Source organism: Ranitomeya imitator, chromosome 6, assembly GCF_032444005.1.
Source record: "Ranitomeya imitator isolate aRanImi1 chromosome 6, aRanImi1.pri, whole genome shotgun sequence".
Classification (NCBI taxonomy): domain Eukaryota; kingdom Metazoa; phylum Chordata; class Amphibia; order Anura; family Dendrobatidae; genus Ranitomeya; species Ranitomeya imitator.
This window is the reverse complement of record NC_091287.1, coordinates 154,186,758-154,211,047: the sequence shown is the minus strand read 5'-3', so window position 1 is coordinate 154,211,047 and position 24,290 is coordinate 154,186,758. Positions and strand designations below refer to the sequence as shown.

At 50.9% G+C, this 24,290-nt stretch overlaps 1 protein-coding gene across 1 annotated transcript in view; it reads left to right on the top strand.

The window, feature by feature from the left end:
* Nucleotides 1-14,957: 14,957 nt before the first annotated feature.
* The window catches only part of CDK13 (cyclin dependent kinase 13), a 63,265-nt gene continuing 53,932 nt past the window's right edge, over nucleotides 14,958-24,290 (top strand). Inside the window, exon 1 of the mRNA XM_069730212.1 lies at nucleotides 14,958-16,056. Within this exon, the coding sequence (XP_069586313.1) occupies nucleotides 15,104-16,056 (953 nt within the window). The 5' untranslated portion in view covers nucleotides 14,958-15,103. The remainder of the gene's footprint in view (nucleotides 16,057-24,290) is intronic.

Here is a 24,290-nt window from a genome sequence, read left to right as displayed (position 1 = left end):
GGGGTTCATATTTGTGGGGTTGATGTCACCTTTATATTGGCAGGTGACATCAACCCCACGGCTTAGTAATGGAGAAGTGTCGGCGTGGGACAGAACAACGGACAGGTATGGTATATTGTTTTTATTTTACTTTTATTACAGGAGATCGAGGGCTTCAGTGAAATTAGGCGAGGTCCTAAGTATAGTTTCATTGACAATATTAAAGGAGTCTGTGTAATTTTTTTCAATTAAAAGACCATATTCTGGCTGTGTCTATATTTACCATATAACTAGAGGATTAGTAATGGAGAGGTGTCTTATAGACACCTTTCCATTATTAAGCCATGGGCTTGATGTCACATGACAATACAAAGGTGACATCAACCCCACAAATATGAACCCCACTTGCCACCGCTACATGGCAATTGGGAAGAGCAGGGCAAAGCACCAGAACTGGTGCATCTAATAGATGCGCCTTTTCTGGGCAGCGGTGGGCTGCTGTTTTAGGCTGAGGGGGACTATATCATTGCCCCCTTACCAGCCTGAGAATACCAGCCCCCGGCTGTGAGCTTTAGCGAGGCTGGCTGTCAAAAATGAGTGAGACCAATGCTGTTTTTAAAAATTATTTATTTAAATAATTTAAAAAAACAGTGTGAGGACCCCTCTATTCTTGATAACCAACCTTGCTAAAGTTCACAGCTACAAAATGCAACATGTTGCGTTCGGCGCAATGTCAAAGCGACACTAGCAGAGGCATCCACAAACATTCGCATGGCCTGCGTACCCAATGTTAAAGATACAGTAAAGACTAAAAGTTTGGACACTCCTTCTCATTTAAAGATTTTTCTGCATTTTCATCAAAATTGTACATTCACACTGTAGGCATCAAAACTAAGAATTAACACATGTGGAATTATATACTTAACAAAAAAGTGTGAAACAACTAAAAATATGTCTCATATTCTAGGTTCTTCAAAGTAGCCACCTTTAGCTTTCATGACTGCTTTGCACACTCTTGGCATTATCTTGATGAGCTTCAAGAGGTAGTCACCGGAAATGGTCTTCCAACAATCTTGAAGGAGTTCCCAGAGATGCTTAGCACTTGTTGGCCCTTTTGCCTTCACTCTGTGGTCCAGCTCACCCCAAACCATCTCGATTGAGTTCAGGTCTGGTGACTGTGGAGGCCAGGTCATCTGGCATAGCACCCCATCACTCTCCTTCTTGGTCAAATAGCCCTTACACAGCCTGGAGGTGTGTTTGGGGTCATTGTCCTGTTGAAAAAAAAATGATGGTCCAACTAAACGCAAACCGGATGGAATAGCATGCCGCTGCAAGATGCTGTGGTAGCCATGCTGGTTCAATATGCCTTCAATTTTGAATAAGTCCCCAACAGTCACCAGCAAAGCACCCCCACACCATCACACCTCCTCCTCCATGCTTCACGGTGGGAACCAGGCATGTAGAGTCCATCCGTTCACCTTTTCTGCGTCGCACAAAGACACTGTGGTTGGAACCAAAGATCTCAAATTTGGACTCATCAGACCAAAGTACAGATTTCCACTGGTCTAATGTGCATTCCTTGTGTTCTTCAGCACAAAACAAGTCTCTTCTGCTTGTTGCCTGTCCTTAGCAGTGGTTTCCTAGCAGCTATTTTACCATGAAGGCCTGCTGCACAAAGTCTCTTCTTAACAGTTGTTGTAGAGATGTGTCTGCTGCTAAAACTCTGTGTGGCATTGACCTGGTCTCTAATCTGAGCTGCTGTTAACCTGCGATTTCTTAGGCTGGTGACTCGGATAAACTTATCCTCAGAAGCAGAGGTGACTCATGGTCTTCCTTTCCTGGGGCAGTTCTCATGTGAGCCAATTTCTTTGTAGCGCTTGACAGTTTTTGCCACTGCACTTGGGGACGCTTTCAAAGTTTTCCCAATTTTTCGGACTGACTGACCTTCATTTCTTAAAGTAATTGATGGCCACTCCTTTTTCTTTATTTAGCTGCCTTTTTCTTGCCATAATACAAATTCGAACAGTCTATTCAGTAGAACTATCAGCTATGTATCCACCAGACTTCTGCACAACACAACTGATGGTCCCAACCCCATTTATAAGGCAAGAAATCCCACTTATTAAACCTGACAGGGCACACCTGTGAAGTGAAAACCATTCCCGGTGACTACCTCTTGAAGCTCATCAAGAGAATGCCAAGAGTGTGCAAAGCAGTCATCAAAGCAAAAGGTGGCTACTTTTAAGAACCTAGAATATAAGACATATTTTCAGTTGTTTTACACTGTTTTGTTAAGTATATAATTCCACATGTGTTAATTCATAGTTTTGATGCCTTCAGTGTGAATGTACAATTTTCATAGTCATGAAAATACAGAAAAAACTTTAAATGAGGTGTGTCCAAACTTTTGAACTGTACTGTAGGTACACAGGACGCATGCCGGCGTAGGAGGAGCTGAATGGAAGAGGTGTGGCAGTGGGTGGGACTTAATGGAGGAACTACGCAGCCCACCGCAGCTCTGCCCAACGCAAGTTTAAAACCAGGCTAAGGTGATTGCATTTGGTGTGCAGAGCTGTGGAATATGTTTGGGCTAGAGTTGGTGGGAATCGATTTGCTCGATCCCGTCCACTGCTGTGAAAGGTGTTGTGAATTCAGCTTTTGGGCTCCCTCCGGTGGTTGTAGAGGGTAATGCAGTTGTGCCTGGACTGCAGGAGTGGACAGGTGTATCTACTAATTGAAAAACTGCCAGTTGTCCATTGTTTTTGAAGGATTCACTTCCCTGTTGGTCTCTCCAGTTTGCTGTGCTTTTCTACAAAGATAAGTCATGGCTTTGTTTTTGCTGTCCACCTGCTGTGGACCTTATAGTTCTGTGCATATTCATGTTTTTGTCTTGTCCAGCTTTGTATGTGAAGGATTTTTTGCAGCCAAGCTGTGTCTCTGGAGATGCAGATATACCCCCCATGTCTTTAGTCAGATGTGATTTGTATTTTCTGTGGTGGATATTTTCTAGTGTTTTTATACTGACCGCATAGTACTCTGTTCTATTCTTTATTTTTAGCTAGTATGACCTCCTATGCTAAAATCTGATTTCATATCTGCGTATGTTATTTCCCTCTCCTCTCACAGTCAATATTTGTGGGGGGCTGTCTTTCCTTTGGGGATTTTCTCTGAGGCAAGATAGGTTTCCTGTTTCTGTCTTTAGGGGAAGTTAGATCTTAGGCTGTGCCGAGGGGTCTAGGGAGTGTTAGGTACCCCCCACGGCTATTTCTAGTTGCGCTGCTAGGTTCAGGGTTTGCGGTCAGTACAGGGACCACCTTCTCCAGAGTCTTTCTCATGCTGCTCCTAGGCCACCAGATCATAACAATACAACTGGCCAACAATGAGTTAATTGCATCTCAGAAGAAGGGAGGGAAGCTTTTGAGCCATTTTTTTTTCCTTAGCCTGTTTGGTCTGTTCCTCCCTCTTTACCTCTGGGTGGCTACGGAATCTAGTATTAACATGAATGTTCAGGAGTTAGTTTCTCGGGTGGATCAGCTTGCTGCTAGGGTACAGGGTATTCAGATTTTATTGTTCAGACTCCTGCCTTAGAACCTAAGATTTCCACTCCTGATTTATTCTTTGGTGACAGATACAAATTTTTGAGTTTCAAAAATAACTGTAAACTGTTTTTTGCATTAAGACCCCGGTCTTCTGGTGATCCTATTCAGCAGGTTAAAATCATCATATCTCTGCTGCGTGGTGACCCACAGGATTGGGCATTTTCCCTGGAAACTGGCAATCCTGCTTTGCTTAATGTTGATTCGTTCTTTCAGGTATTGGGGTTGTTGTATGATGAGCCTAATTCTGTGGATCAGGCTGAAAAAATCTTGTTAGCCCTGTGTCAAGGTCAAGAAGCGGCAGAATCGTATTGCCAGAAATTTAGAAAATGGTGTGTACTGACTAAATGGAATGAGGATGCCTTGGCGGCAATTTTCAGAAAGGGTCTTCCTGAATCCGTTAAAGATGTTATGGTGGAGTTCCCCACGCCTGCTGGTCTGAGTGATTCTATGTCTCTGGCCATTCAGATTGATCGGCGCTTGCGCGAGCGCAGAGTTGTGCACACTGTGGCGTTGTCCTCTGAGCGGAGCCCTGAGCCTATGCAGTGTGATAGGATTTTGTCTAGAGCTGAACGTCAAACATTCAGGCGTCAGAATAGGTTGTGTTTTTACTGCGGCGATTCTGCTCATGTTATTTCTGATTGCCCTAAGCGTACAAAGAGAATCGCTAGTTCTGTTGCCATCAGTACTATACAACCTAAATTTCTGTTATCTGTGACCTTGATCTGCTCATTATCATCATTTTCTGTCATGGCATTTGTGGATTCAGGCGCCGCTCTGAACTTAATGGACTTAGAATTTGCCAGACGTTGTGGTTTTCCCTTGCAGCCTTTGCAGAGCCCTATTCCTTTGAGGGGCATTGATGCTACACCGTTGGCTAAAAATAAACCTCAGTTTTGGACACAGCTGACCATGCGCGTGGCGCCAGCCCATCAGGAAGATTGTCGTTTTCTGGTGTTGCATAATTTGCATGATGATATTGTGCTGGGTTTTCCATGGTTGCAGCTACATAATCCGGTGTTAGATTGGAAATCCATGTCTGTGACTAGTTGGGGTTGTCAGGGGGTTCATGATCAGGTTTCTTTGATGTCAATTTCCTCTTCCCCCTCTTCTGAAGTTCCTGAGTTTTTGTCTGACTTCCAGGATGTATTCGATGAGCCCAAATCCAGTTCCCTTCCACCGCATAGGGACTGTGATTGTGCTATTGACTTGATTCCAGGTTGTAAGTTCCCTAAGGGCCAACTTTTCAACCTGTCTGTTTCTGAACATACCGCCATGCAAAGCTATATTAAGGAGTCTTTGGAGAAAGGGCATATTCGGCCATCTTCTTCACCGCTGGGAGCGGGGTTCTTTTTTGTTGCCAAGAAGGATGGCTCCTTGAGACCCTGTATTGATTATCGCCTCTTGAATAAGATCACGGTCAAATTTCAATACCCCTTGCCTTTGCTTACTGATTTGTTTGCTAGGATTAAGGGGGCTAGCTGGTTTACTAAGATTGACCTTCGAGGGGCATATAATCTTATTCGTATCAAGCAGGATGACGAATGGAAAACTGCATTTAATACGCCCGAACGCCATTTTGAATACCTTGTGATGCCATTCGGACTCTCTAATGCCCCATCTGTGTTCCAATCCTTCATGCATGATATCTTTCGGAGTTATCTTGATGAATTCATGGTTGTTTATTTGGATGATATTTTGATTTTTTCCAATGATTGGGAGTCTCATGTGAAACAGGTCAGGATGGTATTTCAGATCCTCCGTAGTAATGCTTTATTTGTGAAGGGGTCAAAGTGCCTCTTTGGAGTGCAGAAGGTTTCTTTTTGGGTTTCATTTTTTCTCCCTCATCTATAGAAATGGATCCGGTTAAGGTTCAGGCCATTCATGATTGGATTCATCCCACATCTGTGAAGAGCCTTCAGAAATTCTTGGGTTTTGCTAATTTTTATCGTCGTTTCATTGCCAACTTCTCCAGTGTGGTTAAACCTCTGACCGATTTGATCAAGAAAGGCGCTGATGTGACGAATTGGTCCTCCGCGGCTGTTTCTGCCTTTCAGGAACTTAAACGCCGATTTACTTCTGCCCCTGTGTCGCGTCAGCCAGATGTTGCTCTTCCATTTCAGGTTGAGGTTGACGCGTCTGAGATTGGGGCAGGAGCCGTTTTGTCTCAGAGGAATTCTGATGGTTTCTTGATGAAACCGTGTGCCTTCTTTTCTCAGAAGTTTTCGCCTGCGGAACGCAATTATGATGTCGGCAATCGGGAGTTGTTGGCTATGAAGTGGGCATTTGAGGAGTGGCGACATGGCTTGAGGGGGCCAAGCACCGTATTGTGGTCCTGACCGATCATAAGAACCTGATTTAACTCGAGTCTGCCAAATGGCTGAATCCTAGACAGGCTCGATGGTCCCTGTTTTTCTCCCGTTTTGATTTTGTGGTCTCGTACATTCCTGGTACTAAGAATGTTAAGGCGGATGCCCTCTCTAGGAGTTTTTTTCCTGATTCCCCTGGGGTTCTTGAGCCGGTCGGCATTTTGAAGGAAGGGGTGATTCTTTCTGCCATCTCCCCTGATTTGCGATGGGTTCTTCAGGAATTTCAGGCTGATAAGCCTGACCGCTGTCCTGTGGGGAAACTGTTTGTTCCTGATAGATGGACTAGTAAAGTGATTTCTGAGGTTCATTGTTCTGTGTTGGCTGGCCATCCTGGGATTTTTGGTACCAGAGATTTGGTTAGTAGGTCCTTTTGGTGGCCTTCTTTGTCGCGGGATGTGCATTCTTTTGTGCAGTCCTGTGGGATTTGTGCGTGGGCTAAGCCTTGCTGTTCCCGCGCTAGTGGGTTACTTTTGCCATTACCGGTCCCCGAGAGGCCCTGGACACATATTTCTATGGATTTTATTTCCGATCTTCCTGTTTCCCAAAGAATGTCGGTTATCTGGGTTGTCTGTGACCGATTTTCTAAGATGGTTCATTTGGTGCCTTTGCCTAAATTGCCTTCTTCTTCTGATTTGGTTCTGTTGTTTTTTCAGCATGTGGTACGTTTGCATGGTATTCCGGAGAATATTGTGTCCGACAGAGGTTCCCAGTTTGTTTCTAGTTTTGGCGGGCCTTTTGTGCCAAGCTGGGCATTGATTTGTCTTTTTCTTCTGCATTTCATCCTCAGACAAATGGCCAGACTGAGCGAACTAATCAGACCTTGGAGACCTATTTGAGATGCTTTGTGTCTGCTGATCAGAATGAATGGGTGGCTTTTTTGCCATTGGCCGAGTTTGCCCTTAATAATCGGGCTAGTTCGGCTACTTTGGTTTCGCCTTTTTTTTGTAATTTTGGTTTTCATCCTCGTTTTTCTTCTGGGCAGGTTGAGCCTTCTGACCTTCCTGGTGTGGATTCTGTGGTCGACAGGTTGCAGCAGATTTGGGCTTATGTGGTGGACAATTTGGTGCTGTCTCAGGAGGAGGCTCAGCGTTTTGCTAATTGTCGTCGGTGTGTTGGTTCCCGGCTTCGGGTTGGTGATCTGGTTTGGTTATCTTCCCGTCATGTTCCTATGAAGGTTTCTTCCCCTAAGTTTAAGCCTCGATTTATTGGTCCTTATAAGATTTCTGAGATTATTAATCCGGTGTCCTTTCGCCTGGCGCTTCCGGCCTCTTTTGCTATTCATAATGTCTTCCATAGATCTTTGTTGCGGAAATATGTGGAGCCCGTTGTTCCCTCTGTTGATCCTCCAGCCCCTGTATTGGTTGATGGGGAATTGGAATATGTTGTTGAGAAGATTTTGGATTCTCGTTTTTCGAGGCGGAAGCTTCAGTACCTTGTCAAGTGGAAGGGTTATGGCCAGGAGGATAATTCTTGGGTTTCTGCCTCTGATGTCCATGCCGTTGATTTGGTTCGTGCCTTTCATCGGGCTCATCCTGATCGGCCTGGGGGCTCTGGTGAGGGTTCGGTGACCCCTCCTCAAGGGGGGGTACTGTTGTGAATTCAGCTTTTGGGCTCCCTCCGGTGGTTGTAGAGGGTAATGCAGTTGTGCCTGGACTGCAGGAGTGGACAGGTGTATCTACTAATTGCAAAACTGACTGGGGTATATAGCTTTGCAGGACTCTTTAGTTCCTGCCAGTTGTCCATTGTTTTTGAAGGATTCACTTCCCTGCTGGTCTCTCCAGTTTGCTGTGCTTTTCTACAAAGATAAGTCCTGGCTTTGTTTTTGCTGTCCACCTGCTGTGGACTTTATAGTTCTGTGCATATTCATGTTTTTGTCTTGTCCAGCTTTGTCTGTGAAGGATTTTTTGCAGCCAAGCTGTGTCTCTGGAGATGCAGATATACCCCCCATGTCTTTAGTCAGATGTGGTGATTTGTATTTTCTGTGGTGGATATTTTCTAGTGTTTTTATACTGACCGCATAGTACTCTATTCTGTTCTTTCTTTTTAGCTAGTTTGGCCTCCTATGCTAAAATCTGATTTCATATCTGCGTATGTTAATTCCCTCTCCTCTCACAGTCAATATTTGTGGGGGGCTGTCTTTCCTTTGGGGATTTTCTCTGAGGCAAGATAGGTTTCCTGTTTCTGTCTTTAGGGGAAGTTAGATCTTAGGCTGTGCCGAGGGGTCTAGGGAGTGTTAGGTACCCCCCACGGCTACTTCTAGTTGCGCTGCTAGGTTCAGGGTTTGCGGTCAGTACAGGGACCACCTTCTCCAGAGTCCGTCTCATGCTGCTCCTAGGCCACCAGATCATAACAGAAAGGAGTCTATGATCCCAGATGGAAGCCTTGTGTACGGCCTCTTACCTGTGAGCATAGAAGTTTCTGATTTTGATTATCCACCCTCTTGCAAAGTCATATGTGCCTCATGTCATAATGAAGATGTTGCACCAGGCCATCTAATCAAAAGAGAAACTGTGGATGCAGGTAGGTAAAGGAGAAGGCTGAAGTGAGGAACTGATATTAAGGAGGCTGAGGTGTGGAGCAGAAATGGAGGCTGACGGGAGGAAGAGCTATAAAGGAAATTGAGGTGAAGAACAGATATGAAGGAGGCAAGACTTTAGGAGCAAATATGGAGGCTGACATGAGGAAGGGATATGAAGGAGGCTGACATAAGGAACAAATGTTAAGGAAGTGCAGCGCTCCAGGTTCCTGGTTGTTGCAGTAATATCATTCTCCTCTAGGGGAGAGGGGTGTTACGTTTGGAGGCAAAGGACAACTGAATCCAGGTATCACAAACATGCAACACATTTCATACTCCAGGCCACTAGGGGGAGCTCTGCTCCTATATATTAGGGCACTCCTCACACTCAGGTAAAACTGGTTGCCTGGGGAGAAAGTTAGTTAGTTGCTGTCTAAAGCTGCGTTCACATTAGCGTCTTGTGGTGGTGCATCGGGCGCAGCCGCGGCGACGCATGCGTCATGCGTCCCTATATTTAACATAGGGGGCGCATGGACATGCGTTGTGCTGCGTTTTGCGACGCATGCGGTTTTTTGCCGCAAGCGTGGGGCGCAGAGGACGCAGCAAGTTGCATTTTTTTGCGTCCAATTTTCGGCAAAAAAGGACGCATGCGTCGCAAAACGCTGCATTTTAGCGTGCGTTTTTGTTTGCGTTGTGCGTTGCGTCTCACGTAAATGTGAACGTAGCCTAAGCTTCGCTCAGTGAGTGAGTTGCTGGCTGAGCTTCGCTCAGGTAGTTGGTCCCTGACAGGGGTGGGATCCTGTCAGAGATCAAGGAAGAAGGACACGGAGCTGCGCCTGCCCTGAGAGCTGCAGCTTCCAGAAAGAGACACTGAAGTAGAAGTGTATTGCAGAGAGGGTGAAAGAAGTCGTAGCAAAGGAGTGGATACCAGGAGGGGAACAGCCCTACATAGGCTGCCTCCTTCTGAGGCGCAGGATCCTGGTAGCTGGAACACTGAGGGAGCAACGATCCTTTATGCCTTGCTCCAGAGACCGGTAGGACAGCTATTTTCACGTTACCTGCCCGCCCTACACCCAGGAGGCAAGGTGGCACCCCTTAGAGGCTGGGGCATGATAAAGTCCCTGTAAAATGCCTCAAGCCACCGGTCATAGAGACATAACATCTATGCGGACCTTATGAGAAGCTTAGCAGTAAGGGACTACAACACCACGGTGCTAGAGGAAGGCTTTTATTTCCACCTGGACAAGGGGACTCTGCACTTGCCTCCAAACCGGCCGGACTCTGCCTGCCCTGAGATCCGGTGCCCTGGACTGTGGATGCTGAAGTCTTCAGTAAAGGTAAAGAGACTGCAAGCTTGTGTCCTCGTTCTTCACTGCGCCTTACACCATCCATCATCCACACAATGGGAAGCCCTGGGGACATACTTCACCTGTGGGAAGGTATACCATCTAGCTGCCATAACATCACCCCAGCAGACCCTTTAAAGCAGCGTTGGTCACCCTGACCGAATACCACAAGTGGCGTCACGAACATTCCCCTTAAAGACCTTTCCCTTTTAAACGGACGTCCCAGGGCCACGGACCGGGTCAGCCACCGTGACATCCCCCTGTGAACCGAAGGACCCGGTACCGAGTACCCTGCTGCCCTTGGGGGCGATCCAGAAGCTTATATGAGAAGATATGAAGTAGGCTGAGATGAGGAGCAGATATAAAAAAAAGCTGAGGTGAGGTGCAGATATGAAGGAGGGCAGAGTGAAGAGCAGATATGAAGGAGGGCGACGTATGGAGAAGACATGAAGGAGGCCGATGTAAGGAGCAGATGTGAAGGAGGCCGATGTAAGGAGCAGATGTGAAGGAATCCAACATGAAACAGGCCAATATGAAGAAGGCTGATATGGGAAACCAATATGAAGGTCTGTCGAGAGGAGCAGATATGAAGAACACATGTGATGAAGGCCATTGTGAGGAGCAGATATAAGGAAGTTAGATGTGAAGGAAGTTGAGAAACATATGAAAAAGATGAGGTGAGAAGCAGATATAAAGAAGAGCGAAGTCAGGAGCATATATGAAGGGGTCTGAGGTGAGGGACAGCTATGAAGGAGGCCAATGTGAGGAACAGATATGAGAGGCAGATATAAAGGAGGCAGATATGAATGTGAGGAACAAATATGAAGTGGGCCAATATGAAAGGGACTGATGTGAGGAAAAGAAATGAAACAGGCTGATGTGAGAGGAGGTTAATGTGAGGAGCAGATGTGAGGGAGGCCGGTGTGAGGAGCAGACGTGAGGGAGGCCGGTGTGAGCAGCAAACGTGAGGGAGGCCGGTGTGAGGAGCAGACGTGAGGGAGGCCGGTGTGAGGTGCGGATGTGAGGGAGGCCGGTGTGAGGAGCGGATGTGAGGGAGGCCGGTGTGAGCAGCGGATGTGAGGGAGGCCGGTGTGAGCAGCGGATGTGAGGGAGGCCGGTGTGAGGAGCAGATGTGAGGGAGGCCGGTGTGAGCAGCGGATGTGAGGGAGGCCGGTGTGAGGAGCGGATGTGAGGGAGGCCGGTGTGAGGAGCAGATGTGAGGGAGGCCGGTGTGAGGAGCAGATGTGAGGGAGGCCGGTGTGAGGAGCAGATGTGAGGGAGGCCGGTGTGAGGAGCAGATGTGAGAGAGGCCGGTGTGAGGAGCGGATGTGAGGGAGGCCGGTGTGAGGAGCGGATGTGAGGGAGGCCGGTGTGAGGAGCGGATGTGAGAGAGGCCGGTGTGAGGAGCGGATGTGAGGGAGGCCGGTGTGAGGAGCGGATGTGAGGGAGGCCGGTGTGAGGAGCGGATGTGAGGGAGGCCGGTGTGAGGAGCGGATGTGAGGGAGGCCGGTGTGAGGAGCAGATGTGAGGGAGGCCGGTGTGAGGAGCAGATGTGAGAGAGGCCGGTGTGAGGAGCGGATGTGAGGGAGGCCGGTGTGAGGAGCGGATGTGAGGGAGGCCGGTGTGAGGAGCGGATGTGAGAGAGGCCGGTGTGAGGAGCGGATGTGAGGGAGGCCGGTGTGAGGAGCGGATGTGAGGGAGGCCGGTGTGAGGAGCGGATGTGAGGGAGGCCGGTGTGAGGAGCGGATGTGAGGGAGGCCGGTGTGAGGAGCGGATGTGAGGGAGGCCGGTGTGAGGAGCGGATGTGAGGGAGGCCGGTGTGAGGAGCGGATGTGAGGGAGGCCGGTGTGAGCAGCAGATGTGAGGGAGGCCGGTGTGAGGAGCAGATGTGAGGGAGGCCGGTGTGAGGAGCAGATGTGAGGGAGGCCGGTGTGAGGAGCGGATGTGAGGGAGGCCGGTGTGAGGAGCGGATGTGAGGGAGGTCGGTGTGAGCAGCGGATGTCAGGGAGGACGGTGTGAGCAGCGGATGTGAGGGAGGCCGGTGTGAGGAGCGGATGTGAGGGAGGCCGGTGTGAGGAGCGGATGTGAGGGAGGCCGGTGTGAGGAGCAGATGTGAGGGAGGCCGGTGTGAGGAGCAGATGTGAGGGAGGCCGGTGTGAGGAGCAGATGTGAGGGAGGCCGGTGTGAGGAGCAGATGTGAGGGAGGCCGGTGTGAGGAGCAGATGTGAGGGAGGCCGGTGTGAGGAGCGGATGTGAGGGAGGCCGGTGTGAGCAGCAGATGTGAGGGAGGCCGGTGTGAGGAGCAGATGTGAGGGAGGTCGGTGTGAGCAGCAGATGTGAGGGAGGCCGGTGTGAGGAGCAGATGTGAGGGAGGCCGGTGTGAGCAGCAGATGTGAGGGAGGCCGGTGTGAAGAGCAGATGTGAGGGAGGCCGGTGTGAGCAGCAGATGTGAGGGAGGCCGGTGTGAGGAGCAGATGTGAGGGAGGCCGGTGTGAGGAGCGGATGTGAGGGAGGCCGGTGTGAGCTGCAGATGTGAGGGAGACCGGTGTGAGGAGCAGATGTGAGGGAGGCCGGTGTGAGGAGCAGATGTGAGGGAGGCCGGTGTGAGCAGCAGATGTGAGGGAGGCCGGTGTGAGGAGCAGATGTGAGGGGGAGCGGATGTGAGGGAGGCCGGTGTGAGCAGCAGATGTGAGGGAGGCCGGTGTGAGGAGCAGATGTGAGGGAGGCCGGTGTGAGCAGCAGATGTGAGGGAGGCCGGTGTGAGGAGCAGATGTGAGGGAGGCCGGTGTGAGGAGCAGATGTGAGGGAGGCCGGTGTGAGCAGCAGATGTGAGGGAGGCCGGTGTGAGGAGCAGATGTGAGGGAGGCCGGTGTGAGCAGCAGATGTGAGGAAGGCCGGTGTGAGCAGCAGATGTGAGGGAGGCCGGTGTGAGGAGCGGATGTGAGGGAGGCCGGTGTGAGCAGCAGATGTGAGGGAGGCCGGTGTGAGGAGCAGATGTGAGGGAGGCCGGTGTGAGGAGCAGATGTGAGGGAGGCCGGTGTGAGCAGCAGATGTGAGGGAGGCCGGTGTGAGGAGCAGATGTGAGGGGGAGCGGATGTGAGGGAGGCCGGTGTGAGCAGCAGACGTGAGGGAGGCCGGTGTGAGGAGCAGACGTGAGGGAGGCCGGTGTGAGCAGCAGACGTGAGGGAGGCCGGTGTGAGGAGCAGACGTGAGGGAGGCCGGTGTGAGCAGCAGACGTGAGGGAGGCCGGTGTGAGGAGCAGACGTGAGGGAGGCCGGTGTGAGGAGCAGACGTGAGGGAGGCCGGTGTGAGCAGCAGACGTGAGGGAGGCCGGTGTGAGCAGCAGACGTGAGGGAGGCCGGTGTGAGGAGCAGATGTGAGGGAGGCCGGTGTGAGCAGCAGATGTGAGGGAGGCCGGTGTGAGGAGCAGCTGTGAGGGAGGCCGGTGTGAGGAGCAGCTGTGAGGGAGGCCGGTGTGAGGAGCAGATGTGAGGGAGGCCGGTGTGAGGAGCAGATGTGAGGGAGGCCGGTGTGAGGAGCAGATGTGAGGGAGGCCGGTGTGAGCAGCAGATGTGAGGGAGGCCGGTGTGAGCAGCAGATGTGAGGGAGGCCGGTGTGAGGAGCAGATGTGAGGGAGGCCGGTGTGAGCAGCAGATGTGAGGGAGGCCGGTGTGAGGAGCAGATGTGAGGGAGGCCGGTGTGAGGAGCAGATGTGAGGGAGGCCGGTGTGAGGAGCAGATGTGAGGGAGGCCGGTGTGAGGAGCAGATGTGAGGGAGGCCGGTGTGAGGAGCAGATGTGAGGGAGGCCGGTGTGAGGAGCAGATGTGAGGGAGGCCGGTGTGAGCAGCAGATGTGAGGAAGGCCGGTGTGAGGAGCAGATGTGAGGGAGGCCGGTGTGAGCAGCAGATGTGAGGGAGGCCGGTGTGAGGAGCAGATGTGAGGGAGGCCGGTGTGAGGAGCAGATGTGAGGGAGGCCGGTGTGAGGAGCAGATGTGAGGGAGGCCGGTGTGAGGAGCAGATGTGAGGGAGGCCGGTGTGAGGAGCAGATGTGAGGGAGGCCGGTGTGAGGAGCAGATGTGAGGGAGGCCGGTGTGAGGAGCAGATGTGAGGGAGGCCGGTGTGAGCAGCAGATGTGAGGAAGGCCGGTGTGAGGAGCAGATGTGAGGGAGGCCGGTGTGAGCAGCAGATGTGAGGGAGGCCGGTGTGAGGAGCAGATGTGAGGGAGGCCGGTGTGAGGAGCAGATGTGAGGGAGGCCGGTGTGAGGAGCAGATGTGAGGGAGGCCGGTGTGAGGAGCAGATGTGAGGGAGGCCGGTGTGAGGAGCAGATGTGAGGGAGGCCGGTGTGAGGAGCAGATGTGAGGGAGGCCGGTGTGAGGAGCAGATGTGAGGGAGGCCGGTGTGAGCAGCAGATGTGAGGAAGGCCGGTGTGAGGAGCAGATGTGAGGGAGGCCGGTGTGAGCAGCAGATGTGAGGGAGGCCGGTGTGAGGAGCAGATGTGAGGGAGGCCGGTGTGAGGAGCAGATGTGAGGGAGGCCGGTGTGAGGAGCAGATGTGAGGGAGGCCGGTGTGAGGAGCAGATGTGAGGGAGGCCGGTGTGAGGAGCAGATGTGAGGGAGGCCGGTGTGAGGAGCAGATGTGAGGGAGGCCGGTGTGAGGAGCAGATGTGAGGGAGGCCGGTGTGAGGAGCAGATGTGAGGGAGGCCGGTGTGAGGAGCAGATGTGAGGGAGGCCGGTGTGAGGAGCAGATGTGAGGGAGGCCGGTGTGAGGAGCAGATGTGAGGGAGGCCGGTGTGAGCAGCAGATGTGAGGGAGGCCGGTGTGAGGAGCAGCTGTGAGGGAGGCCGGTGTGAGGAGCAGACGTGAGGGAGGCCGGTGTGAGGAGCAGATGAGGCTGCCGGGCAGGTGGCAGCTCCAGTGTGTGCTGGGCCGTCCCCTCCCTGCCATGTGCTGAGGTGGGAGGTGTATGTGGATGGGATGCAGACCATGGAGCCGGCTCCACTTCCTTGTTTCAGGCCTGGGTGACTTCTCTTCCTGGGCAGCCGCCAATCACCAGTCCTCGCCATGAAGAGACTTTGCCTCCTGCTTCTCCTCACATAGGCCGGCTGCTGCGGATCATGAGCGGTTTGCGGACTGACTGTGGAGTATTCGGCACCCGGTGACTTCCTGCCTCACTGTCGGGAGAGCAGCGGCCCCGCCGGGAGCAGTTACTGAGCGCACAGGCCACAACAGGTAGCCGGGAAGTTTCATCTTTTGCCGGGAGAGCCGGAGCAGGGGGCGCAGGGGGAGGCGTCGCCGGGATGTTCTCTCCTCTGTGCCCCCCGATGCCGGGGACTCAGCCTCCCGGCCTGGCGCTCTCTACCTCCTCCTCAGCGGCCTCGTCAGTGTCCGGGAACCGCCAGAGGCCCCGGGACGTCTCTGGGAGAAGGCGCCGGAGGGACAAGCACAAGCGCAGGAGGCGCCGGCTGCGGGAGCAGGAGGCTCTGGCCACCAGTATGGGCCTAGTGGAGGAGGGAGAGGTCCCGGCCGTGCCTCGGGCGCAGGGGAAGCGGCACCGGGACAGGAAGAAGCGGCGTCGGCGGGACATGCTGCGGAGGATCGGGACTCTGGCCGCCAGCACCGTGGAGTACGACGACGTCAGCTCTCTGTCGGAGGGCGCCCTGTCCGAGGCCGAGCACGGCCCGGGGGGTCACTTCGTTCCGGGGCTCGGACTAGGCCTCATCCCTTCCCCGGCCTCAGATAGATGCTCTTCCCCTCCTGGACTGCATCAGGGCCCGATTTCTCTCCTGCGCCAGGCCGTGGACGGCGGCAGGAGGAAGAGGGGCGCCCAGAGGCAGGAGCCGGGGCCCCGGCGCCTGGAGGACGGCCGCAGCGGAGTAGGCCGCCCCGACCCCCGGAGAGGGAGACTGGGAGTCGGCAGCTTGTTACTGCCCGAGCCGCTGCTGCTCGCCCCGACCTGGAGGCCTCAGGAGGACACGGCGAAGAGAGCGGAGCTGCGGCCCGCGGCCTCGTACAGGCCCAAGCGGGAGGAGGCGGAGGCGCACGGCAAGCAGCCGCCCAAGGCCTACCGAGGGCAGCGGGCGTACAGGGCGTCTCCTCCCGGGAACCACCGCAAGAAATCCGCCAGCCCGGCCCGCTCCCCCAGCCCCGGCTACAGCGGGCACCGAGCAGGCCGCCGCTCCCCCAACTATGACCGGACGGACACGTCGCCCGCCCGCCGCCGGTCCCGGAGCCCGTACAGCCCGGCCAGCAGGTGAGTGCCATTGTGCTAGCCCTGTCCGAGCCTGGGAAAGCTGGGTGCTCCTGCCAGGCTGTGGGGATCAGGTGACAGTGGTATTACTGGGAGCCGGTGCCCCCCACACTGCGGCTCTCGCCGGTGACCCCGCTGATCAGCGCAGCGTACGCCTAGAATTGGTGCCTGGCGCTACACGATGGTCCATGAGACGGAGGGGAGCCGCCAATAGTGAACAGACCCTGGCCACCCGTCACCCAGCTTTCCCGGAAAGAGAAGGGTGCCTGGGATATGCCACCACTGTGTGATCATGGGGTCCGACCACCATGGCCCCGCGCAGCGCCCTCATTACTCCTGTATTCTGCTGGGGCCATGATGGCGGCACACGGTCGGTGATCCGGTGGGCCAGTATTGGCCGTAGTATGACCGTGGGCCTGTGTAATGCTGCTTGTTCAGGTCAGGGGGGATTGCGGCCAAGAAAATATCGTCTCTGTGATTGTGAACCTTCCCTTAAAGGGGATGTGTCCGGTGATTGGCGCTGGCCAGTGGCGGGGAGCACGGATCGCAGCAGGCTGCGGCCAGGTTGAGTTTTCTCGGGAACGCCTGATGTTTCACACACAGTGCTCCTCATGGATCCTCTAGATCAGGGGTCCCTAACTATGGCCTGGGGGACCGTGATGTGTCTGCCGGCTGAGTGACGCTTGTGAGTAGCCCTACGACACGGCTCTGATCATTATACTGCTAATGGGGGCTCTGGGTGTCACTATTGGAGGGGCCGGATGTTTCTCAAGGTAAGACCGGTTAGGGACCACTGCTCTGGTGATGGACAGGTCTCCTGGTGTGTACATTGGGGGACACTCTGCTTTTCCCAGTGCTCCTAGGGGGCATTGACTGGTCTCTCCCTATGGACGTGCGAGGCAGTGACCAGTCAGTCGCCCAGCGTGGCACTGGGAAGTGGCAGCAGCGGTCTGGTCTCCGGCTGTGCTCCCCGGCCAGACCTTTTAGCTGCATTTTCTCTGGAGTGCTGCAGCGATTCAGAGAAAAATAAAGCTTCATTCTTGGGCAGAATAGATCAGATGTCAGGTTCCCTTTAAGGGTGCGTTCACACTGACTTTTTGGAGCAGAAATTCTTTAAAAATGTCATAGTTCACAAAGCCACAAGTTTTGATTGGCTCCCAGACTGCCAGTAGCGCCTTATTCAGGACAGTAATGATCTGACAGCGGTGCCCTGGTTTATTCTGACCAATGCGGCATAACGTAGGCAAGAACCGTGTGTGATCTATTCTAGTCACCAGCAAAGAGTCATGTGGGTGGAGCCACTCCGCAGAAGAGTGTGTGTGAGGTCTAGTTATGTTTTTCTGAATCGGCCATTATATACAGTGTGTATTATTAACCTCTTACTGTCCTGGGTAACAGGATAGTGGCAGTTAGGTTCCCTTTCAAGGAATCTGTCATCAATGTCACTGGTAAAACCATGGCCAGAAAGTTGTTGGCTCATTAATGGCTTTGTGGGCATGTGTTGAAGCTGAAGTTACACTGTAGTCTTCTGCCCTGATTGGCATCCTGATGTACACAGCCAGCACTGATGACACCTGCCGGTTGGCTATCACAGTGGGCATACTAAAAGGAACCGCCAGGATGACGTCTTATTACGTCCCGTTCTACCTCCTAGTAAAGCTGTGATTTTCCCGTGGGGCGTCTAGAGGTGGGTATGAGCCGGACAGGTTACCTTCACCTGTGAGCGAGCTCAGCTGGCCTTGGAAATATTTGGAGATTTATGATATCACATACCTGGCCGTGCACCAAGGAAGAAGATAGTAAGTTAAATGGTAGCAACATGTGTGCAGAATGGCGTGTCTTCTGAGACCCCCATGCTCCCATAATGGGGGACTGGTGTCCCTCAGTTTGGAGCAGCAGCGATCATGCGCAGCCGCTATTGAATTAGGTTTCTAGACTGACGAACATAAACGAATGCGGCGCTCCGCCATCTTCAGCGCACAGCCTGGGCCGTAATTGGGCTTTGTCTACTTGTCAGAATTGCAGCTTTCTCTCGTACCAGCCCTAATGGGGCACATAGAGGCGCCTGGGGTCTTCACTTTCCCACCCTAAGCCTTTTATTCCATACAGAATTTTTGTCTTTTGTTTTTGTACCAATTTCGCGGAGAACAGTGATGTGCCGCATTGGATTCTGTGGGGAGAACTTCCCAAGACTGGATTTTCATACACCAGTCATGACTAAAAAGCCAGCTGGGGTGACGTGAAGTCTGCTCCAATATGACTGCCTTAGATTTGCGGAACAATTTATCCCAGTTTTCCTGTGTATATTTCTCATGATCTTGCTCTTTTTACTTTTTTTTTTTGTAAAGTGCAAAGGTCAATGTAAAAATAAAAGCTGCAACATTTTCGTGCATTTGTGCAATCATAAATTTCCCCCTTGTATATACGGAGCCTTTTTCCCTTAGGGTAAGTTCACACGGGGCGTTTTTGCTGCGTTTTTTGCGAAGTCTCAGCTGTGTTTTACAGTACCAGCAAAGTCTGAGATTTCAGAAATCCCATGCACGCGGTTTTTTTTTTTTTGTTATCAGTATTTTGTGCTTTGCATGTTTTTTTGGGACATAGAGCATGTCACTTCTTTCAGCGGTTTTCACCCATTGTAAGCAATGCCTGATGGGAGAAAAAACAAGTACAGCTGTATATGAAACCCATTTATTTTTGTGATTTTTTTTTTCCCCCCCCCCCCAGGTTTACATTTTGTCTTGTCACCTAAGGATGACAGTTTGGATTAGTACAGTTAAATTAGTGGTGTGTACAAAATAAACATTAGCCAACAAAGGTGTGAGATTGAACAGTGCCTGAGCAACGCAATGGCTGACCAAAGTGTGGAAGTAAAGCCCCCGTCACACACAGCGAGATCGCTGCTGAGTCACAAGTTTTGTGACGCAACAGCGATCTCAGTAGCGATCTCGCTGTGTGTGACACGTAGCAGCGATCAGGCCCCTGCTGTGAGATCGCTGGTCGTGTCGGAATGGCCTGGGCCATTTTTTGATCGTTGAGGTCCCGCTGGGTAGCACACATCGCTGTGTTTGACACCTTACCAACGACCTCGCTGACAGGACGTCCCATTGAATCATCATGAAATAGCATCGTTCTACAGGTCGCTACAGGTCACCGCATCGCTGCTGCGTCGTTGGGGAGATCGCACTGTGTGACATCTCACCAGCGACCACATAGCGACGCTTGAGCGATCCCTGACAGGTCGTATCGTTGTCGGAATCGCTCAAGCGTCGCTATGTGTGACGGGGCCTTTAGTGTCCTACAATCTCAATGCACTGCCAGTGATTAGGTAAATTATTCCAGACCAATTCACCTCCCCCAGCTGTTACATTTGTAGGTGTCTTTTCATGAACATAGGTCTTGTATTGGTGACCTGTGTTCATGCTTCTGTGGTGGACGTAAAACTGAACTTTGGGATCCTGAAAAATGAAGCAAAAACTGCACCAAAACAGGCGTTTTTGACGCTGCTTCTTTTCTGCCAAGCGTGCAGGTTTTTCTGCAGAAAAAAAATGCAGCAAACATGCCTAGTGTGGACTTGGGTGGCATTGTTTCTGGTGCGGATTAGCAATGGAGCATGGCTTGTGGAGTCCTGGAACACAACCTCTGTGCCAGGACATGAAGCCAACTGGTCAGGACAAGTAGAGGGCAGCAGATGATAGCGGATAGCTGGGGAAGGTATCTTCTAGGCCTCCCATCTTGTTCCAGTTAGCTTAGTGACTTGGGTGGGATATGGAGCCGTGTACTTGTAGCACCGACTTATAGATGTTTCTGCATATTGTTGTAGTGTAACCACATTTTGGCTATAACCCTTCTTTTTACAAGATTGGAATACCCAGTTAGGATTATCCAGTAGTCTCCTGTGAATGCCATTTTTGATAATGAGGTAGCTTTTAGATGAATCAGATTTTAGGAATTTACATTTTATGGCTGCTACTTTGTGTAGTGACATATTGTCGTCTATCCTGTATGTTGAGTTGTTACATGTCTAACAGGTGAACTAGTTATGAGCCAGCTGCTAAATCCAGTTGTCACATAGAGCAGTGTCCATGTAACAGCTGCTGGTGTGTGTGCACACTGACCCCTCTAGATAAAGCCCCCGTTATGAGGATAGGGCATCATTAGGAACGTGTCCATGTAATACGTGGATCGCCCATAATAGCGGATGTAACGGCCTCCCTAGCTGCTACTCATTTTCTCAATCTTATGTATAATATATAGGACACGGCAGTTACTGTGCAATAACCTGCAGTTGTATAATGCCTACCTTGTCAGCAGTCCTAGAATAATCTGGGTCATGGAGAGGAAACTGGTAACTAATGTAACTGGTTATATGATACTATATGGTGGCCCGACTCTAACGCATAGGGTATTCTAGAATATGCATGTCCACGTAGTATATTGCACAGCCCACGTAGTATATTGCACAGCCCACGTAGTATATTGCACAGCCCACGTAGTATATTGCACAGCCCACGTAGTATATTGCACAGCCCACATAGTATATTGGCCAGTCACGTATGTAACAGGTTAAAAAAAGACTTAAAATAAAAAATAAACATATACTCCCCTTCTGGGGGGCCCCTTGTAGTCCTGGCGCCTGTGTGCGGTGCACGCGGCAGCTTCCGGTCCCAGGGTTGGTATGAGCGCAGGACCTGTGATGATGTCGCAGTAACATGATTGTGACGTCATGGAAGGTCCTTCTCGCATAGCATCCTTGGCACCGGAGCCTGCCGCTTGCACTGCCGAGGACACCACGCACGTCGGAGGGTGAGAATAACGTTTTTTTTTTTTTTAATTATTATTATTTGTAACATTAGATCTTTTTACTATTGATGATGCATACGCAGCATCAATAGTAAAAAGTTGGTCACACAGGGTTAATAGCAGCGTTACTGGAGTGCGTTACACCGCGGCATAACGCGGTCCATTAATGCTGCCATTAACCCTGTGTGAGCGCTGACTGGAGGGGAGTATGGAGCGGGCACTGACTGTGGGGAGGAAGGAGCGGCCATGTTGCCGCCGGACTGTGCCCGTCGCTGATTGGTCGTGGCAAAACGCCCATGACCAATCAGCGACTTGTATTTCCATTACAGACAGAGGCCACGACCAATGAATATCCGTGACAGAAAGAAAGACAGACAGACAGGTGGAAGTGACCCTTAGACAATTATATAGTAGATACCATGTTCTGATCAAGCTGCATATTCATTTTACATTCCATGCTATATAGATGATTTATTCCTATATATTGATAGTTATAGGCTTACAGCTGTGTGTTAGTAGTAAGAACCCTAATGACCGCGTTAGGAAAAATTAGACTTCTTTCTACTGAAGGCCACAGTCAGACATCTGTTTCTCACCTACAGCTCTGGCAAAAATTAAGAGACCACCACATCAAAACCCTGTCATGGGCAGCCCAAACTCCAGACCTGAACCCCATTGAAAACCTCTGGAATGTAATCAAGAGGATGATGGATAGTCACAAGCCATCAAACAAAGAAGAACTGCTTACATTTTTGCGCCAGAATCAGTGTGAAAGACTGGTGGAAAGCATGCCAGAACGGATGAAAGCTGTGATTAAAAATCATGGTTATTCCACATAATATTGATTTCTGAATTCTCCTGGAGTTAAAGGGCCACTGTCACCCCCCTCCAGCCGTTCTAAACTAAAAGAGCCACCTTGTGCAGCAGTAATGCTGCATTCTAACAAGGTGGCTCTTTTAGTTTTAGGTTCAAGTATACCCCAAATAAAGCGTTTTTATACTTAGCCACAATTCCTGTCTCTAGCCAGGGAGGCGGGTCCTCACTCCCCAGCTCTAACCGCTCCTCTGCCGTCACTCAACTCTTCCTGCAGACTGCGCCTGCGTGGGCATTGCAGCCAGCCACCTTTGGAATCCCCGCCCCGCACTGTGTTATGCATTATGCACAGTGCGGGGCGGGGATTCCAAAGGTGGCTGGCCGCAATGCCAGCGCAGGCGCAGTCTGCAAGCCTGGCTGGGACGTCAGACGGCCAGAGCTTACTGCGTCTGCGCAGCACAGTAGTACACAGCGCAGGCGCCGGTTTTGAAACGTACACAACGCTGAGGGGGCAGCGCAGGAAGAGTTGAGTGACGGCAGAGGAGCGGGTTTGAGCTGGGGAGTGATTACCCGCCTCCCTGGCTAGAGACAGGAATTGTGGCTAAGTATAAAAACGCTTTATTTGGGGTATACTTGAACCTAAAACTAAAAGAGCCACCTTGTTAGAATGCAGCATTACTGCTGCACAAGGTGGCTCTTTTAGTTTAGAACGGCTGGAGGGGGGTGACAGTGGCCCTTTAAAACATTAGTATTCTAAATGATTGTGAATTTGTTTTCTTTGCATTATTTGAGGTCAGATAGCACTATTTTTTTTTTTTGTTGTTGTTTTTTTTTTTTGACCATTTTTCTTTGTCAGAAAAAAATTACAAAATTTATTGCTTGGAAATTCAGAGACATGTTGTCAGAAGCTTATAGAATAAAAGAACAATTTACATTTTACTCAAAAATAAACCTATAAAGAGAAAAATCAGACAAACAACATTTTGCAGTGGTCTCTTAATTTTTGCCAGAGCTGTATGTTTTCTATCACTTTTCGACAATGGAACATGAACCTATTAGGTTGCGTGCCCACAATTCGTAACTTGCAGCACTTTGGCGCAGTGTATGTTCGCTATGTCCAAAGTGCTGCTGTCTATGGACCGCAGGTAAATCAGCATGTGTTCACTGAGCCGTGTGGATTTACTGCATTCATTAGATATAATTTCTGTTGTGACTATTGTCTCCGGAAGAGATACTGACATACTGTGGTCTTGAGACGCGCCGCTTGTCAGTCTCTGTGGGTGATCTGCAGACACATAGTGGGCAGGAGATTTCTATCCCATCCATTATGCTGTCACAGCTGGCGTATAAATACACAGCGTCAAACCCACAGCAACTCCTGATCGTGGGCACATACCCTTAGTCTCTGGGGCTATTCATATGTCCATGTTTTTTGCGGATGGTGCGCAATCCCAGCAGCATATCCATTGCTTATCTGATTCACGGATCAAAATTTCGCATACAAGTTTATGGTCTGTGAAAATCCTACTTCACACGGGGGGAAGGCGATGTCCGTGATTGTAACAGGAGAAGCTTTGCAATCTACTTTTCATATGTCATTCACCAAAGCACTGATACACTGAGGAAAATCGGATGGAAAACACTGACACTCGGACTAATATATGCGATATTAATGAAACAAATCGCGGACGTCTGATGAGGCCAAAGTGGTTTTTCATATTACAAGTTTGATTTTTGATTGTATGGCTTTCAGGTGTAGGTGTTGATGTTAAAGGGAACCTATCGTGTGTTTAAAAAAAAAATGCTATTAACCTGCAGATGTGGGGTTAATGGCGTTCTATCCTAAAGCCATGGTGCCACCGCACTGACAGCCCGGCTGCCGGGAGGAAACGGACTTTATTGCTCCCAGCAGCTTTCAGTCATGGAGGGGCGTCAGGTGCGGCTTCTGTCAATGCTCGGTACATGGTTGGCTTATCAGGGCTTTGCCGGCTGTCAGTGGCGGGTACGGTTACAGCCGCGGAGTGGTTACTGAAGCTGTCTCTGACTGAAAGCTGGAGGCTGGCAGTAGGAGTAAAGTAAACTCCCTCCCGGGCCATTAGTGCGGCGGCCGCATGGCTATAGAACACCAGTAACCTGCACATTCGCTTGACATGATGGGTTCCCTTTAAAAGAATGCTCTGCTAGTGTGGCTTTACATTGCCCGCGAACAAGCCATGTCAGATTGGCCAAGTCAAAAAATGCGCTTAGGCCTCATCCATTCTTCACAAATTTGTTCTATCTGCAATTCACAGAATCATATTTTTTTGTTTTCCTGTGGACCATGTGTCCATGCACAAATCACAGAGACATATCAGGTTGTTTTTTTTTTTTTTTTACTGAAAATCACTGAAACATTGATAGTAAAATAACACCCTGACCAAACACTGAGGACACATGGACCATTTTTTGCGTGAAAAACGGATGTCTGAACAAGGCCTTAAATGGAGATCTGGGCTCTGTGAATCCATGCCATTTCTAAAACAAAGGGGCCCCCTCTGCTGTTCAGAGATGTCTGCTTCTTTTGTCCTCAAGTCCTAGATTTCCATATCTTCAGGCTGTTGCATTCTCCATGTTACTGATGCCCC